The sequence below is a fragment of the Apaloderma vittatum genome, unplaced genomic scaffold (assembly GCF_000703405.1).
Source record: "Apaloderma vittatum isolate BGI_N311 unplaced genomic scaffold, ASM70340v1 scaffold8345, whole genome shotgun sequence".
NCBI lineage: Eukaryota > Metazoa > Chordata > Aves > Trogoniformes > Trogonidae > Apaloderma > Apaloderma vittatum.
Genome location: NW_009715437.1, coordinates 1,986 through 21,543, shown reverse-complemented (window position 1 = coordinate 21,543; position 19,558 = coordinate 1,986). Strand labels below are relative to the sequence as shown.

At 41.4% G+C, this 19,558-nt stretch overlaps 1 protein-coding gene across 2 annotated transcripts in view; it reads right to left on the bottom strand.

Annotated features, from left to right (window-relative positions):
• Positions 1-16,366, bottom strand: part of ELF1 (E74-like factor 1 (ets domain transcription factor)) — a 40,044-nt gene extending 23,678 nt beyond the window's left edge. The window contains exons 1-3 of one of the 2 annotated variants that reach the window (XM_009869146.1): positions 16,055-16,366; positions 7,777-7,951; positions 604-711 (exon numbers count right to left, since the gene is read on the bottom strand). In XM_009869146.1, coding sequence (XP_009867448.1) covers positions 604-711; positions 7,777-7,951; positions 16,055-16,126 — 355 coding nt within the window. In that variant the 5' untranslated portion in view covers positions 16,127-16,366. The remainder of the gene's footprint in view (positions 1-603; positions 712-7,776; positions 7,952-16,054) is intronic. The other variant, XM_009869147.1, reaches the window with a different exon arrangement.
• Between the last annotated feature and the right edge of the window lie 3,192 nt (positions 16,367-19,558).

Sequence of the window (19,558 nt, the reverse complement as noted above, 5' to 3'; positions counted from 1 at the left end):
GACAATAGCAATATTTTCACACAGCCACATGGACTTTTAAAAACTTTTTTTTTCCCCAGCAAAAATTTATATATAGAATAAAATAAAACTAGGCCAGCACGGAACAGGAGACTAGTTCATAGGGAAGTATATGCGTCGGCATTTTACACAAGCAGAAGCACTATTAAAGTAGAACAATTTAATGATATAACTCACTTCCCCCAAAAGCACAATTATTTGGTGAGCACACATTTTTATTCATATTTAAGGCAACCTGCAGATATAAGTGTATATTCCTTCATCTTGGTAACATAGACAGGTCATCCTCTATCAGCCAAACAAAACACTGTAATCTAACGCACCCAACTACATTCACTCCCTCCTTCTGTAATTTTTGGCTTTTTCCTTACCTGTTCAAGTCTAGTATGGCAATGAAATCAATCACTGCATGCAACACTGGATTTCTGATATGCAAACTACATACATAAAAAACTACCTGGAAGCAAAATAAACTTACCAATTCCATGCAAGCGCACTGCACTGAATCCTTCCTTCTTTCACAAATAAACAAGGTAAATACAGATTGGATTTGCTTTCATTAAAAAAAAACCAAAAAAAACTTACTTATTCTTTTTTCATCCAACATAGGACCAGGTGAGTCCATATTGAGAAGTGCTTCAGCAGCCTCAATAGTTTCCATTGTTTCATCTCCATTATGACAAGAAGCTTCAACTAAAAGGAACACAGAAAAATTAATTCTTAACAAGCTACAAGCTGGATTTAAAGCTTAACATCATTCCCATTCCATTTATAGTAAAAAAAAAAAAAAGGTAAACACAGGCTACTACTAGATTAGTAGTAACAACAAGTTAGCTGGGGAGAAATACGTACCACAATCATTTCTCATTTATTTAATAAAATACTTTTTGCAGATTTCTTTGTATTAAAAAAACCACACCAAAACTAACATGAATCTTCTGTATTTGCCTTATCTTTCTAATCCCTCTCTGCTCATCGAATACATGCAGTAACACACAACACTCAGGAACCATAAGAAATAGCCGTTGACCAGACAGTATTCCAGATTGTGTCCTTTGAAAAAAAACCCCAATATTGCTAATTTCTTCTTATGGTGGTCGAAAAGAAATTGATTCCATGATTAAGAGACGCTCACAAAAAAACATCCTGTCATTTAGTGTGGGAGACAGACAAGAAAATATTTCACAAATTGCATTAGAGAATATCAGATCTAAAGGTGTAACTGAATCCTAAACCATTCAAATGCACGGGGATCACAGGCAGGGTTAACAGTGCAGCTCCACAATTAGAAATTGAATATAATACACAAAGAGCAATACAGAGGCCTAGCAAACTTTTTAAAAATTTTGACTACCAGACAACCCCTTGCCAATCTCATGAGGCTGCTGGTTAGGCAAACCCAAAGCTCCTGGGCATTAATTTATAACTGAGGTCATTTGAAGCTCCACACCAAAAAAAATCCAATAAAATATCATAATTTTGTAAAAGAACAGCTGTCCAAGAAGATAATACTGGTTTGACTGGAGGAGTACTCTACCGGAGAATTTTTTTCAAAATAATTGTAACAAGACAAAAAAGTTAGATATCAGTTACGGTACCAGCACGTGGTACCATAAACTTTTAGAAATCAACACATTTTTATAGAAATTACTCTTGCTGGATGGAAATGCAGAGGCCACGTGTCCTTGGCCTTTAATACAAATCTGAAGCCAGGCTGGGGAATTCACTTGCATCTATCAAATCGGTAGGAAGGGCTGCATTAGTATATCCCTCCCTAGGACATCAACGAACCTCTGTTACTTTCTCAGTCTGGTCATGAGTCAGCATCAGCCCTCTCTCTGTGACTAGTTGTGAGGAATTTTGGGTGGGGCAGTCACAAAAACAAAAAAAAAAAAAAAAGGAGACAGACTGACAGAGCAAGCAAAAATGCACCACAAAAAACCACAATGATCTTGGAACACTTCTTCTTCGTGGAAAAGCAAAGGGTTTTATTTCCATACTTAAAAAAAATCTATTAAAAATCACAGTAACAACAAAGCACCCAGTTCACTAGCACTAACAGCAAAACAATTAAAAGAATAAAAATAAATTAAAAAAACAGAAGAGTTTCATCCCAAATGTTTACAGCTTCAGCAATCATATCATTAGGAGAGAGTAACGATTAACGTGGACGTTCATGCATCAGCCCTACCTCCTCCACCCTGCTGGGATTTACAGGGAGCACATGGAGCTCAGGAGAAGCCTCCTTACCTTCTGCATTTTTTCCTTGACCTTAACACTACCATGCCCCAAGCATCGGAGACTGGGGCTAAGATGGGATAAAGCAGAGGGGCGTTGGGAACCCCTGACCCGTAGAGCAACTCACCTTGCTATCTACAGGACCCCCCTGCCTCCACCCCACAACTTGCACAGATGTTCAGACAGTGAAGGATCTACACCTGGCTGACACCTCCAAACCAGCTTAAGAAGAAACACAGAGCTGGGGAGGAGGACAGCATGAAGGGAAATGGGTAAGCAGTGAATAGGGACTGATGTCCTGGCATGGGGCACAATTTGAAAGCCAGCAATGGTGCCCCCCAGCTCTTGGTGCTGTTGAGGGGAGGAGGAAGCAGCTTTTTTTTCCCTGCGAGAGCTGTGTGAGGAGCAAAGCTGCCTGCTTGCTTCCAGGTGCAGGGTCGATTTTTCACTCTGAGTAATTGGCAGGTCATCAGATTTACATCACTGTTACACCACGCGCCTAGAAGTCAACCATCCACATCCCAGACTAATGAAACAAACTTATAACACTCATAGAAACAACACAAACTTAGAAATTAATATTATCTGATGCTCACAAAAAAAAACCCCTAAAGAGTGCCAACTATCTGTCTATCCACAGACAGAGAATGGCAAAAATAAGTCTCTTAAACACTTTAATGCCCTTGTCACCCTTCAAGCCTCTTCTTAAAAGACGTCTTCACAAGCTACTTTGAGCCAAATTAATATTTCCCTGTTGCTGGAAAAAAACCAAAGGCAGTGGTTCTTCCTCCCATCTCCACCCCGGGTTCAGGATCCAAACCTGTTGTTTAAGGTAAGCCGGGCTTCGTGCTTTTTCGATCACACAGCGAGACGCTTCAGTTTTACCAAAGAGCTGAAAAGAAGTTTTCGGCGTACTGCTGGGTTAGCAAGTTGAACTACAAGAACTCAAGAGCTAACACGAACAAGGTGTGGGGCACCGCACAGAGGAGAGCGAGCCCCGCAGCTCAGTCCTCCCAGCAGCAACAAGCCAACTGGCATCGCTCCATCTGAAACGGCGCTTGGAGGTAACCAGCTCAGCTGCCAAAGGAAAGCTGGAGTTTTGCTATTTGGGTTTTTCCTCTTACTGTTGCATGAGGATATTCCAATCGGTGGCAGTTACGATACAATCACCAGTTTAAGAAGAAAGCGGATGAAACAGCCTATCTGTTACACTTTGGCGAAAGTCAGAGCTGAAAGAATGGTGGTGGAGGAAGTCATTTCAGAGAAGCAGCAGATTGCAAATGCTACCTTAAAGAGAAACTTAAAAAAAAACAACAGGAAAAAAAGGAGGGGGGAAAAAGGAGGGAAGGAAAGAAGGAAAAAAAGGGAAGTAAAAGACAGGGGGGAGAAAAAAGGAGAAAAGGCTGGGGGGGGAGGGAAAGCCACACTCAAAAGTAACTTTTTTTTTCTTCCCAGGGTCCTCTACAAGTTCCTGTTTATCTGAGCAAGCCACAAATGCAAGCCTCTGTATCTACACGCCAGTTCCAGTCCAGTTACTGCAAATCCAGGTTCGCTATGAATCAGCGCTCGCTGTTAGTGCGAGGCTTGCCCAAACGCAGCTTGCTGCTCTTCTCGTCTGGTGCACAAAAAAACGTGCCTCACGCTGGAAGGTACCTGCTTCAGCCCCAACTCCCGCCTTCCCCTTCTCCTGCCCAGGGTTCCGAAAGCTCCAGCCCGCTTTCGGCGATCCCGTCCCGCTCCCGTTGCTTCACTGGCAGCCGGCAGCTCCAGAAAACGGACAACGTGAGTCCTTGTCCAGGCCAAGATAAAGCTCTTAGTCACAGCTGTGTTTAAATTCACTGCTGGGTTTACTACAGACAAAAACAAGGACTGCAGAGCCTCGAAATAATGTTGGAAGAAATCTGAAATTGCTAAAAGTAGAAAGAGCTCCATTAAACATGGATAGAGTTCCCTTTTGCAGAATTGCTGGCTGTTAAATTAAGAGATTGCTTTTTAGTGTCAGTTCTGAGCTGATTTTTAACTGACACCGGAAAACTGAGTTTGGGAACAGAGATATTTCAGGAGACCCACACATTACCCTTCATTTTCTTTTTTAAACTAGGCTTCACAATCGGTACAGAAAATTACCTCATTGGGGAGCTACATGAAAAAGCCCTCACTGTTTTTAACCAGATGCTACATGCAGCAGTGAATAATTTCTTTAAAAAGTAAATGAAACCATACTTTGTTTTGTTGGTTTTGTTTTTTTTTTACAACTGGCACCTGATCAACTCAAAATCCTCATGGATTAACACTATGAAGTTCAGTTTCCACCTAACTACTTCCTTTGGATTTCTCTGTAGCATCAGAAACGATCCCTGAAGACACGGCACATGCGCACGACAGCAGGACCCAACGTCTCTTCGCCTTCCTTCTCCCACCCGAGCAGCTTGGCTCATGCCACGAATGCCAGAGCTTCACCAAATGTACGAGCCAAATGCCACCAAACTTCAAAATGCTTTAAAGTAACTTCTGAAATGTTTATTAAGAACCGTTATTGATCTATAAAAACGTACACTTCCATGCTTCCTATACAGAGCAGGGTACAGGGCATCCAAATGTAAATTTTCTGCCCCTCCTCTCTTACACCCCCAAACTACGTCAGTGCAGCCACTTCCCTGATCGCACGAAAACAATGCCAGAACAGGTGAACCACAAAAATGGTAGTTTGATTAAATGTCGTTTTTCTAAATTAAACTGGCCAGACATTTCAAAGCTAAAAAAAATAATTTAAATCAATAACAATAATTAAGCAGAGCAAATTTTACTGTCTAACAAGTTGGTCTAGAATTTATTCTGCATAAAATATTAGCTCCTGTAAATTTATTCTGCACAAAATATTAGCTCCTATATTTTTCAGAAAAAGAAAACCACAATCCAATATCCCCTTTAGAGGGAGGACTTCACTCAAAGCCTTTACTGCATGACCATTAATCATGTAAAACCCTGTACTACTGGCAGCAAACTGACTGTATAAATTGCCATCACAGTTTTTCCAGGGAAAAATGCTTTTAACGGGGAGGCTGATAAAGCAGGTCTGCCTATTCATTATAAAATTACAGCATGAGGATTAACGTAACTAAAAAGCTGGTTGCTGGTCGTCTTTTAGCAGGGTTTCTTGTGAAATAGATGCTGTTTTTATAGTTTTCCACAGATTGTGTTTTATACTATGGGCAAGTAATCGCAGATGCTGCGTTTTTGAAGGGCTGAAGCTACGTCCTATCCTACCTGCGTCCACCATTCTGCAGACAGATTCCTAAAAAATAATAGCTTCAGTTTCAGGAGACCTATGGCTTTTTCCGTTTGTTTAGGAGACAAGAGAAGCTGAAGGTATTAGAGAGTCATAAAGCAGTATGGAAAAAAAATGGTAACCTAAAAATAAATGACAAACCCTGCATACTAAGCAGCCATTTCTCAGTAGCATTTAGTCACAAATGATGGCGGTTTCAGTTTCGTTTTGCTGTGAACTTCAGTTTGATGAATATTTTAATATGGAATTAGTAGAGTCTTTATAATGTCTGATCCTCTCTCAAAGGCATAACATGGAAGCGACTGAAAAGACTGCTACAAACTTCAAAGAGTAAAACAACACGTTTCACTGCAGAGACCAAACAGGCCCCATGAAAAAAGGAAAAAAACAAATGGAAAAACAACAAAAAAACAAGAAGGGAACTTCAAAGAAGGGAAAAACAGAGTAGGAGGGAAATTTCAGTTATGATTAGCCCTGTTTCAGAGGCAGCCGACAGCGTGAACTGGGTCTCTTCCAGGGCAGCTTTGCCGTTCAAGCGAGCAGCCGCAGCCGACGCTTGCCTGCAGCAGGCAGGGAGGTGACAGGGTCAGGGGGATTCTTCCCTAATGTCCTTCTCTGAGGACCCTCGATTTTGAGTCAGGCTGGAATAGTTCCCCTCCAGGAAGAAAGAGGGGCCAGCGCTGCCCACCTTGCATCCTGAGCAGGAGCTTTCAGCAGCGGTGCTGCTGCCTGCCCAGCCCGGACTCATCTATTTTCCTTTCCAAGGAGTGTGAAACAAGATAATCAGCGAACATCTCCTTCGTGACAATAATCTCTGCAAAGCTTTCGAAGGACTTTGCCTTTAAAAAGCAAACCGCATTGCTTCAACTCCAATGGATGATGGGAACAATACGGTACTTGTCTGCCTCCAAAGTATCCCAGAAACCCTTGGACCCCAGCGGTTACAAGGATTACATATTTTCAGTCTCTGGCAGCAACTTGCAAACGCTTCTCATGTGACCAGTAAACAAAAGCATGCACAAAAGTGGAGTTTCACAATCACTCATGCGAGTAAAAACTCACACGCAACGCACTGCAGTGAATACGGATTCATAAAAATGATCTGCTGTGAAAAATTCACACTCTCGCATTAAGCGGCGCGTAAGCGACACGCTGAGGAAATGCCAATTGCAGTGTGAATAATTAATATGAAGAGCAAGTGAATAGTTGGCACGAGGTCTCAACTTGAAGTAATGTTTAAGTATGTAAAACCTTCTGGAATAATCAGTGAACTTATTTGTACGGTCACAGTCTGCTCACAGATAATTCACTGCTAAATCAAAAAAAAAAAAAAGAGTAATTTTTATCAGATAAAACCATTTACTGAGAACAGCTCATGTCAATTTACTCAGTGAATCGTTCCTGATGTCAAGTTTTGTCGAGTTTTTTGTTTTGTTTTCGGTCATTAAAGATTGTATCAGAGTATGCCTTTGGAAATAATGTCAAAAGCACGACTGGAAACAGTGAGCTGTCTCCAGCCACCGAGACAGTCCAGGTGTGGAGCCTAATGGCTGAAAGAAGATGCAGAAACAGATCCCCTCTTTGTGAAGTATCAATTCCACCTCGTTCTGCAAAAATGCATCAAATGCACTCGAGGAGGGGTTGTTTTTTAAAACGTTTGACGTATCTTTGAGCATTCCTCTCAAGAATTGTCTTCTCTTCAGGGCTACCCTTTCTAAGGGAATTTACACAGAACATTTGTACTTCAGTTCATTATTAGAGCTCCCAAATGAATGCTATGCTGAGCGTACTTACACCCATCAGTCACGCTAACATGCACATTTTAGGGTTAGTTGTATACCCTCCGGAAGCTAAAAGCAGTATATCTACTTAAGCTGCATATTCCTGCTTTTTGGTATCTACGTTTACTTAGGTATGTACCAACCATTAAATAAGAGCAATCAAATCCTACAAAGAGCAATGAAAAATCTTTTCAGTAGTCTGAGCAGGACTCCATCTTAATCTCTGTTGACGGATGAAACTCTCCACTGTTATCAGCTGTGCAGCTGGAACTCCAAACCACCTGCTAACCGTATTAATGCCATTTTCTCTGTCCTGTGCAGAATTAACAGCATTTGATACCACTATAATTTTGCTTCCAATTGTTTATTGTCCTTAAGCTTTTTTCCACCGTTAGTCACAGCCATCTTGGTGCAAAAAAACCACAGTACGGAAATGTTTTTATTGCCAACCTGTGAGGGTGATATCGTCGTCTTCTATGATTTGCTCCTCTGCAACGTCCAGAGAGCTCTCGGTGATCATGTCACTAGGTTCATCCACGCAGGTTAAGCCGGAGTAGTTATGTAGGAGGTCTGCGCTCGGAACATGTTCCACGATGACGGCGGGGAAAATAGATGGATCACCAAGCTGAGGGGTGGAAAAAAAGAAAATTAAAATAATGGTGGTTAGGATTACATCCAGTCTAACCACTTACCGATTGATACTTCAACAGACCTGTATGACACCACCTGAATATCAGACCATCGTGAGGGAGCACCAAAGAACACGATGATTTTTAGCACACAAACCCAAGTAGCAGCAGTGCCCTGCTACGGGCTAGAGGCTGAATATTGCTCTGCTAGCTAATATATTGACTTTACATCAGTAGGTAATACCGGATTCCCATGACAATATTTTGCAGCATAAAAGCTGACAATACAGAGGAGTGGCACAGCACAGTAAATGCTAAATTCTTCTGGCAGTAATACTGGGCAAGCAATTTGCTGTAAGCACTTTAATCTCTTGTTCTTCCCGTCAAGGTGGGGGTGGAGGACTGTCAGGACTGGACGAGGCTCTGAGAGGCACCAAGCTTCCCATGAGACACTAGATTTAGATCACTATTTTAGGGGACACTTGTTACAAAGGGTGTAACAGGGAGAGCTTCATATACATGCCCTAAGACTCTCCCTCTCTAATTCTTACAGCTTTAGTCATTTGACATTACTCTCCACTCCCACTTCCCTTTCTGCTTTCAGACATCATCCTTCTGTCTTGATCGTTATTTTGCATCAGATACAGAATAAAAGAGGCAGCTGGGAAACCAGAAATCAAGCTGACCAGTAATAATGATGATAGTAAGATGCACACTCTCTGAAAAGGCAACTGTTCAACAGGAAGATGGTTTCTGAAAATTTTTTTACTACAGACAAAAGTATTTTCCAAAGTGAATCCTTTAAAATGTCATCTGCAGGAAGAAAGTCATAGCTGATGATAGCAGAGCAGGCTTAAAGAAAGTCTAACATAACTCTAAGGTTCCCTCACTATAAAAATAGATCACATTGTGAATGTAGCGAGCTTAAAAGCAAGAAACTAAAAAGCTGCTAAAACATGTTTCTGAGAAAACCAGTATATGTATGTTCAGTTTCATCCTCTACAGATGAGTACAGATATGCACAGATCAGGGCTTTTATTTAACTACAGAAGAAAAAAAACACACCAAAACCCCCCTATCATTATGACCTTGCTTAGGGATTGCTCATGTTCATAGACTTGCCACTACGCACACCACCACCACCAGAAAACAGTACCAGAGCTGCTGGTTCAACACAGACAATGGCTACAGAATTAAGTCTCTCCTAAGGAAGAATATGAACATCAATAGTGAAAGCAGAAAGTGCAATTACAAGTTTTAAAAGGCAGTAATTATCACTTTAAATTGCTCTATGTTTTGTAAAACATGTCTCAGCAACGACTGTGGTAAAGGGCAATCAGGAAGAAAGGAAGAATTAGGAAATGAAACTAGTATTTCAATGGGCTTCTATCACGGACACTTTGCTAAACAAAAATCCCAACAAAACCAAAAGCAAAATAACACCCAACAAGTAAACTACCTACTCTGCCGAACATTGGCTTCAAAATAGAATAACATGGTGGGAGACCAATAAGAATGAATGAAGGGCAGACCAGTCAGTTAAAGCCCTCTTGTGCAATCACAATGCCAGAGTATATTGAGTCAAGCAATGGGGCCGCTTCTAACCCCACACTCTTTTGGCCACCTCAATCCAAGGCTGCATCTTGCTGAGGTTGAAAAACCAGGAATCCCTCATGCCAAGAGGTCCCCGCTGCTCCACAGAAAGAATTGTGTCCACATTGTGCATTTTGTTTGTTCACTGACCCCAACAGCCCTGATCCAATTTGCTTCCAGGCAAGAATAAACAAAATAAATTTGATTAAATAAAAGCCACATTAATACAAAAGATAAAGCACTGCAAAGAGAGAAGAAAAAAAACTGTATGCATTTAAAAAGGCTTTATTTTCAATAATACATTCCATAAACTAGAATACAGTCCATCATAGTCTCATCACTGAGATACAGTGTTTAAATACCTCAATTTCAGTAATATGGCACAGTATAAAACTTTTGGGCTGTGAGCTCCCAATACCGTACACCCACGCATGTGAATATATTTTTTAAAAAGTTAAAAAAGGATTACGTACACCACTCCACTTGGGCTCCCATCACCTGCAAGCAAGAAGAGCATATGCTTTGCAAGTACCTGGTTCAGTGCCCTACCAAGTAGGTAAAGACTATGGATTTTAGGTAGGGAAGATGGAAGTAAGATGACTTTAGTCATCTTATTCTGCTCTAATTCATAGACACGAAGGGTGAAGTTCACCCCATCTCAGTTTAGACACCTGTGGTGCGGCACCTGGACTTGAGCCAGGCACCTCGGGCTTCCTCCAGAGCTGGAGAGAAATGGGTATTTCTAGGGCGCGATTTCCCTGCCCAGTTTTAGGCTTCTGTGCTACAATAGGATGAATCATGCCCTAAAAACGACCATCGAAACAGCTGTCCCACTGTGCCTGTATATAGGCAAAAAAATAAAACCCACGGCAGGGGAATCCTTCATTGCTGAAACTTGGCACCAAGGAACCTGCCGACATATCACGCTTCCGTAAGAGGTGACGGAAAAAGCATTCACTCGTGGAAAGACACTTCATAGAATCATGGAACAGTTTTGGCTGGAAGAGACCTTTGAGATCATCGAGTCCAACCTTTTCCTAGCCCCATCAACACCACTAAACCATGTCCCTCGGCACAACATTGACCTGTCTTAAACACCTCCAGGGGTGGTGACTCAATCGCCCCCCACTGGCACACTGTTCCAACGGCTGGCAACCTCTTCAGTAAAGAAATTCTTCCTAATATCCAACCTGAACCATCCTATCACTCAGAATATGTTTTTCTTTAAATCAGTAACAGTTTTGAACTGGGAGAGTCAGAGTAAATAGCACTTCTTATGGCTTTTTGTTTTAAAACTGTTGTTACACCTGCTTTCAACTCACACCTCCCAGAGACGCAAGTATAGATTTTCTTTCCTGCCACAGCTGTAAAAGGCTGGAACAAATAACTAATACGCTTTCAGAGGAAAAAGCATTCACACCACTGCAAACAAAACTAATTTGAAATGTATTTTTGTGGAAACCATCATGACTTTTTTTCAATGATATTTGCAACTGGTTACGATTTCATCGATGAGCATTTCATTCACTTTTAAAAGCTACTACTAATGGATGCTGAGGTTGAGAGGTAAAAATCTCACTTCAGTACTTTTATAATATTCTTGATTTTATTGAAAGCGTCTGAGTCCAAATTAAGAGCCAAGCTAAAGCTTCCTGTAGCTCTGTTTTTGTACAGCACAAGAATAACTCTGTATACATTTAGAACTGCAGAAGAGCCCATGTTTACTACGGCTCCCTTTGATGCTAGTGTGTCATGAGAATAACATACAGGTAAAACATTAAATTAAAGACTAGAAGGTAGCGATTCAATCAAAACAAGTTAAATTACCCGTCTAATAGCAAGATCACAACATAATTAATTCCTAATACAAAGGTGGTTCTACACGCACTAACAAGATGGAAGAATGTAAAGTGTCCCCAAATTAAAAAAAGTCTCAAATTAATGGATGAGCAATGATTTTCAATAAATCAATACATAAATCCACAGAAGAACAATTTGTGTCTTTTTTTTTTTTCCTTTTGTGTACTTCTGCTCCTTCATCTTTCTCATGTAAAATACTGTTAAAATACTTTGCACCCAAGCTCTGCCAAAGCTTCAGTGTGGCTTCAATGTACCGCCCGTATTTGCGGGATGCACAGAGGAGCTGAGCTACTGTTGAAATCTTCCCAAGTTTTGACACCAAATTGCTCACTGTAGTTTATCTACAAACCGGTCCTGTAGACTGACCTTTAACAATGGGGAGGAGTGCAAAGCTTCAGACACGTGCTGAAAGCATCTGTCACAGAATCATAGACCAATTTTGGCTGGAAGAGACCTTCAAGATCATCAAGTCCAACCTTTTCCTAGCCCTATCAACACCACTAAACCCTGGCCCTCAGCACAACATTTACCCATCTCTTCAACACCTCCAGGGATGGAAACTCAGCCACCTCCCTGGGGAGTCTGATCCAATGCCTGACAACCCTTCCAGTAAAGAAATTCTTCCTAATATGCTCCATGACCCTCTCTGAAAATTGAACCCTGCCCTCTTCCAGGGGCCAAAGGTGGCAATCTTCCTTCCTGCTGTCAAATTCTTCTTGGGTGTCTGACATGCTGACAAACTCTGCAAATTCTCTCGTTAGCTGTCATGACAGAAGATCAAAACATCATCCTGGTTGTAGGAAAGCAAAATAAGGAAGGGCATTTCTTCTGCTCTGGAGGTACTGTCTTCTCCTACTACAAGTCCTCTAAGGAAGAAAACTTGTCCCAGGAATACAGCCACTGACTTATAACTGGTGTGGAACAAATTTTGCGCAAGTGTGATGAGTAGGAAGAAAGGTGTGTAACCGACAGGGAACGGCTACATGTTAAAAAAAGAAAAAAAAAAGATGAAAAAATTCAGTGAAAAAGCCCTGCCTTTTTAATAGAGCAACAGAATTCAGACCTGCAATACTGTTTCCCATTTATTGTTCAAAAAAATAAGCAAAACTAGGCAAAGTGACCTGGGTTACTAGAAAATGGGCATCACTTTTCTGTTGTTCAAGGTTCCTGTGCCAATAGCAGAGGCAGCCTCTTGACTTCAAAGGCTTTCCCATGGCCGGCATCTGAGTAATGAGCAAGTTTCGCAGAGGGATGCTGGAAGCAGATAAATGCCACTTGCTTTCCTGGAGAGACGACCTCGTGATGAATCTCACAATCATTTCCTTAAAATCCTCACAAAACTGCAAGTGGATTCTGCAGGAGCTGGAAAAAGCCAAAAAAATTAGATGTTGGCCTCAACCAGGTGACTCAATGCTTCTGAAAGCCCACGGCAACACAAGGGAACGTGGAAGAGCAAACTAAGGCATGAGAAGATGGTGCAGAAGCATGGCCCAACTTAAGGCCTCAGACCCTTCTTCCTCAGAAGAATGGAAGAAAGAAACATCCTTCATAGACAGAGAAGGTGTTTTGAGGCCCAGATTACTACAGCTTGAGAGCCACCTGAGGGAGCATCTGTTAGCGCAGAGCTGGGGCACTTGTGTAATAGTTAATAGCTGAGATGATTCAGGATGTCCCCAGCACCTTTAAAACTTCCAGCCTCAGTGACCTCTTTTATTCAGCTTTATAAATCACAGAATATTAGGGACTGGAAGGGACCTCTGGAGAGCATCTAGTCCAGCCCTCCTGCCAGAGCAGGATCACCTACAGTAGGTCACACAGGAACACGTCCAGGCGGGTTTTGAAAGTCTCCAGAGAAGGAGACTCCACAACCTCTCCACAACCTCACTGGCAGCCTGTGCCAGTGCTCCATCATCCTCACAGTAAAGAAATATTTCCTTATGTTTAGACTCAGCCTCCTGTTTTCTAATTTGTGACCAGCGCCCGCTGTCCTGTCACTGGATGAGTCTGGCCCCATCCTCCTGACACCCACCCCTGAGATATTTATAAGCATTGATGAGATCCCTCCTCAGCCTCCTCTTACGCCCTGTTCAATTATCACATTAACTGTAAGTTAATGAAGGGCTAAATGAGAAGATATTGAGAGTAGGAGCTGCAGGCACGAAGAAAAGCAGTTTTAGGCAGTGGCCCTGACTCAGCCAAAGCCTGTAAAAGCTCCTGCCCAGATGAAGAAAGAAAAGCACAAATGGCATATTTAACCAGGACCTCTGACATGTAGGAGCAGCCAGTCAGGTTGTCAGTACCATTACAAACCACTTATTCCCTTCTGAAAATCATGAGGATATTTTCACCCCATTTCTTCACGATCATCACATGCACAATACAATAAATGAATCCTATAAGAAGAAAAAACAACCAACAAAATCCTATTTTCTAAATCAAAAAGGATAAAGCTGGCAAGAGACAGCCTCTCCCGTTCACATGGGGCCACGTGATCGAGTCTCTCCCCATTGGCTGAATGCTTACATTTGCAAATGGACTGTTCATAATTTACGTTGTTTAACCAGGACTTAAAAAAAATAAATTAAAAAAATAGACATGAATTATTACTTCCCTGAAATACTGAGCATAGTTGCCATCTAGACCTTGAACCTCTCCCCACAGCTGTTTCATGTCCTCACAGCTCCTGGCACAACAGGGATCCATGCAAAGTTTTTGACAAGCAGAAAAGTATCAAAGTTCTTGAAACACCAGCTTTTGGGGGCACCACAGAAATAACTATCCAAAGGTCAGTTAAATGTCATAAGTATGTCACCTTTTATACATTGATGAATCTCAAAAAATGCTTCTGACCAACACAGAGCACTTCCAGAGCTAAAATTTTTGCTAAGTACACAAATCTTGTCATCTATCCATAAATACAACTACTCTGCCCAGAATCAAAAAACTTTGGGAGTAGCAAAAGCTCTGATGTTGAAAGAAGCAGATCAACCAGGTATATGCAATTAAAAAAAAAAGAAAATCTTTTGGGGTTAATAGTGTACTATAAATTCTGGTCAAAGCTAAATCTTGCTCCACTTTCCGAGATCGTTCCCTGCACAGGACTCTGTTTCTCCAATGAGTATTCCACATCCACCCACCTTGGTGCAGCCAGCTAGCTGGCTACCTGCATCTTTGATATCAGCACTAAGCCAATGAAGTGATTTAAGAGAAGCTTGCGTCCAAGTGTTTGCAGTGAAGAACCTTCTGCTGTACAGTCTCTCTTTCCAGCCTTTCACATCTCTGATTTCAGCACCTTTAGGGTACACTTTAGGACGCCTTCGTTTCCTTAGGTTTCATCTTGGAGTAGGATTTACTGAGGTTATGAGATAAAGGCCATGGTTGTGTTTGTTCTGGAGCCGGAGAAAGCTCTAAAAGGAGGCTTTACCACCCTGCTGAGTGCTCTTTAGTATTTTTTAAAGTTTTCCAGGTGAGCAGCTGAAGAAACTGCAAGAGGCAGAATGCACAACTAAATTGAACAAACACCCATTCCAGAAACTGCACTGAAGCAGCCCTTCCCATCTTATTTCTCCCTTCTCCCACCAGCTTGCAAAGTAAAGCCAGCAACGAGCAACAAACAGAGGTAATAAATAAGGCCCATTTTCGACTATGTTTGTGCAATTCCCCTATCTAAATCCCCAGGCTACCACAAGCTCTGGAAAAATACAGGGAAGGAAGTTACATTACTAGTTCCACCCAAAACTGAGTTAGCACTTTAGACAGACAACGCTCAGTTTATTGAAATGATCGCATGACTCCGACAGCAGAAACAGGCCACTCACCCGGCCAGATGTTAGGCCAGACAGAAAACCCAGAGAGAAGATTCAAAACTACTTTTGGCTTTATAAAGGTGGAGGGATAAAATGCCTTTCACGGTCAGAAAAAGAGGAACAGCTTGCCGTGGCGCTTCTCAGCCTTTTAAGCACTGTCTCTCCACAGTACCCAGACACATAATTTCTTCTTAATAAATGCAAAACCTTACTATTCACCACCACCAAGAGAGGGGGTTTTTTAATCCTCAGGACTCGCAGGATGTGGTTTAGATAATCAACACTGAACTCAGAGTCTCTTCAGACAGAAAAACAGACGTATTTTCCTTGCAGCATGAAAGAAACCAATTTAAACTACTTTGAAACTTACTTCTGAATAGTGGGCAGACAGCAACAATTTAGAAACCAATCTGTAAAAAGCAGTGAGCAGGTATCTACTCCTCCTTCTATTTATCTCTAGTGTTACAGCTACTTTTATTCAGAATTTTATCCTAGACCACTATGAAAGTTAAAACTACTGTCAAATACTAGGATTTGGAGAACTCTGCATCACAAATGGGCTGATTTGACCAGAATAGATCAGCAACACACGAAAAACATTTTCGGAGGAGGATGCTTCTGAAATACTGCGAGAGTTAGAACACTTCAACCAATTTCTGTTCTGCCCGTGCAAGTTACAAGAAACAACAGGAAGCTTTTGAAACAGCACAGAGATCTGCTACAACAGTAATGACTTCAACGTTTGCTTTTTTTCTGTTTTACACCACATTTTTCCCTCATGTTTTCCTATTATTCTTAGCAACAACATGTACAAATTCAGTTTGTGACACTGTCCCATACCTGCTGCTCATCCTCCATGACGTTGCTGGCAAATTCAAACACGAGCTCATTCTGCTGTACAACTGCTGCCATAATAACGCATTCCCAGCTCTCAGTTCCACATACGAAGAAAAATGTTCTCGAACGCAAAAGAGCGGAGAGCGTCACCAAGGCCCAGCTGGGCAGAAAGGCAGGGTCACGAAATGAATCAGGTAGCAGTGTTCCTATTCCTCAGATCATCGGCGTTCCCAGGTTCTTCTCTTCTCAGAAGGAAACAACAAACCAAGGGAAATCCTTTCCCGAGTTGTTCTTGCAACTTCGGCAGCCTTTATCACTGTGGAGGGAAAAAATAACAAAGTTGTAATTAAGAAATGATTGGTTTGGCTATGTGAAATAGCAGCAGTCACAACAAAGCTTGCTCTGAACTATAACTGTTCCAATTCCAAGGAAGTCAGACATCTTTGTGTTTTCCGAAGTACTACTTCTACTGCTTAATATGTGGGAATTTTCACTCTCTTAAAAATGAAGTTGTTTCAGGAAGATATCAGTTTTCAAGTTTTTCATATTAATAGCACCAGACTAAGAAAAAGTGACAGAAGTTAACAACAAGAAAATCCATTTTTTCATATAATTCCTACATGCAGTTTTCACACTCATTAGTAATGATCATCTTTAAGGTATATTCAAAACGAAAATGCAAAACCCAGACTGACCTACTGAGCTGTAGGATATCTTTAAGTATATCACCCTTCTTCACAGTTCCAATTTAGCAAAGTTGTTATTTTGCCAAGTAAAATGCTCTAGATCTTGATTCCCACAGTGTCAAATAAATTCTTCGTACAACCCAGAGAGTCGCTGAGTTGCTACGCGAAGCAGATCTTCAGCTTCTTGTTAAAAATGCACTGTAAACGTATCCTTATCTCTACCACTGGCTCACAAGCAGCCGGAAGGAAACAGCACTGACCACGTCATGGCAAATTAGAACAGGCAGAAAAAAAGCCCTGCACAGTACAATAGCGAAGAAAAAAAAATAATATCCCAAACTAGGAATGTAAACAGCTTCACTGAAGGGATGCGTGCCTAGAGCTCCCACGTTCTCATTTACTCATCGGTGCCAAAGGTAAATGTGGTTAACACGAGCTTAACAAGAGTTGTGCCGTATCATTTCCAGGAAAATATACCAGCACAAAATGTAGCCTTTTTATACAACTCAGGTGACCAATACATTAATTAAAAAAAAAATAAAATAGAAAAATCCACTATTTCAGAAGGATAACACAAACAGGTATCTAAAATTATGAACACAAGGGAGTATGTTGGTGCTTAGGAATTTAAAACTATTAGTTTTTAAGGAAGCAAAATGCGTGGTGCCAAGCGTTTTGATCAAAATTCGTTAAGCCACCTTTGATTAAGGGCTGCTGTGACACAGGAATAAGGGGCAGAGGTTTAACATGTTACCCATCCAGACTGACACCGTGAGGAAAGCTTCTGGGTGATTTCAGAGGCACTGGCGAGAATTAACATCTGCCTTTGGACAGGAGGTTTAACTGCGCCTCGTTTTTGCAGTAGGCCAAAAGTCAAAAATACACGAAGGGCATCCTCCTCTCCTCCATGCCAAGCAATTTAATTAGGGAGAATCGTGTCACAGGCTCACACTCCCTGACTCTAGGAAATGTAACAGCTGTTCTTCTCATATAGATTGTGGTATTCCAAAATTCCTAAGTAGTGATGGCAGAACACTCAAGCATTTAAGTCACTAGATCCTACCCTTCTAAGAAATCAGGAAACCCAAGGTTATGCAAACAGAAGAAGCTCCCCAACTTCCAAAGAGAGCTTTAATTAGGAGTTCATAAGAGTAGCCACAGCCCTAACGAGAGAATATTTGTGTTAATGAGAGCTGTACGCATGAATGGAGAAGGGTGTGCTTTGGGAACCACAACTATTCAATTTCAGCCCCTGCCGTTTTGCCGGATGACCTGAAGAATTAACAAGGCTTTCTCCATATTTCAGCAGCACTGCAGCACTGAAAATGTTACATGCAGTCATATAATCCTGGGTTAACTTTCCTAAATGTAATTATTTGGCCTCGCCTTTGAAAAGGTAAGAATGCCGTGAAGAAGTTACACACACATGCTAGCACAGCGGGACTGAGACCAACTTGTCCCTTCTCAGACTTCTACCATCCTGTATGTCAGTTTGAAAATAAAAGTCCACAGCTATGGTGAGGGACTTCTTAGGATGTTGGGTTGTGGTAGGACTAGAGGGAATGGATTGAAGCTGGAGATGGATCGGTTCAGATTGGACGTTAGGAAGAAGTTCTTCCCCATGAGGGTGGTGAGACACTGGCACAGGTTGCCCAGAGAGGGGGTGGAAGCCCCATCCCTGGAAGTTTTTAAGGCCAGGCTGGATGGGGCTCTGGGCAGCCTGATCTAGTGGGGGATGTCCCTGCCCATGGCAGGAGGGTTGGAATTAGATGATCTTTAAGGTCCCTTCCAATCCTGACAATTCTATGATTCTGTGATATAATATACAGCTTAATGTTTCCTACAGACAGTGATTGAAGTGGGTCAGTCTATGTCAACAGGGACATACCAGCTCTTTCCAAAGACAGGACTGGTATGGAAACTCATTTAAATACAACTACTTTGGTTACTGCCTAGAAATAAACTGTAAGTCTCTAATAAGATGAAATAACAGTATTTGAAGTCACTCCCTCTAACCAGTAAAGAGTAACTTCACTTTCAAGGATCACCGGGCAAATATGAGAACCTCCTCAACTTCCAAATGGAGATTTATTTTAAAACGAGGGTTAATTGTCCTGGGAGAACCAGAGCCAGAATAGAGCAAGGGCTTATAGTCATCTCTGTTACGCTAATTGAAGCCACATGTATGAACAAGGAGTACAAGTTCTTAACGTCCAGTAACCTTCTAAGATCAGTAACAATGAACAGCATCAATGGAAAATCAGGATAGATGAAGTGTTGGAGATGGAGGCTACCTAATAAGCTCATGAAGTATATGGAGAACTGGACATATAGCTACTGTAAGATGGATTTTAAAAGTTCCCTGTATGCATTGGGAAGTGGCATATTCTTCCGTTAGTGCCAGGTCATTCATTATTCTGTAAAATATTATTATTTTACAGTAAATACTAAAACACCAAGATGCATACTAAATGCATAAGATCCAAGAGCTGTGGTAGTAAGCTTACTAAAAAAGCCATAAGGAAATATTTTCTTATCTTTTATTTAAAAAAACAAACAAAAAAACCCCCACAACAAACTGCAATAAAGCCCTCAATGCAAAACTAATCACCATGATTTAGTATCATTTAAGAGACTGCAGCAGCATAATGCATTTGATACCAAAGGGATCCACCCAAACCCTACTTAAAACATGCACACTTCATGGTAACATGAAATTCCTAATCATTTGATACTGTTGCAGGTACAGACATTCAAAACCTGGTTTACGAATTTTGCACCACAGTGATGCAGTGATGTGAGACTATAAAGCAGACACCTC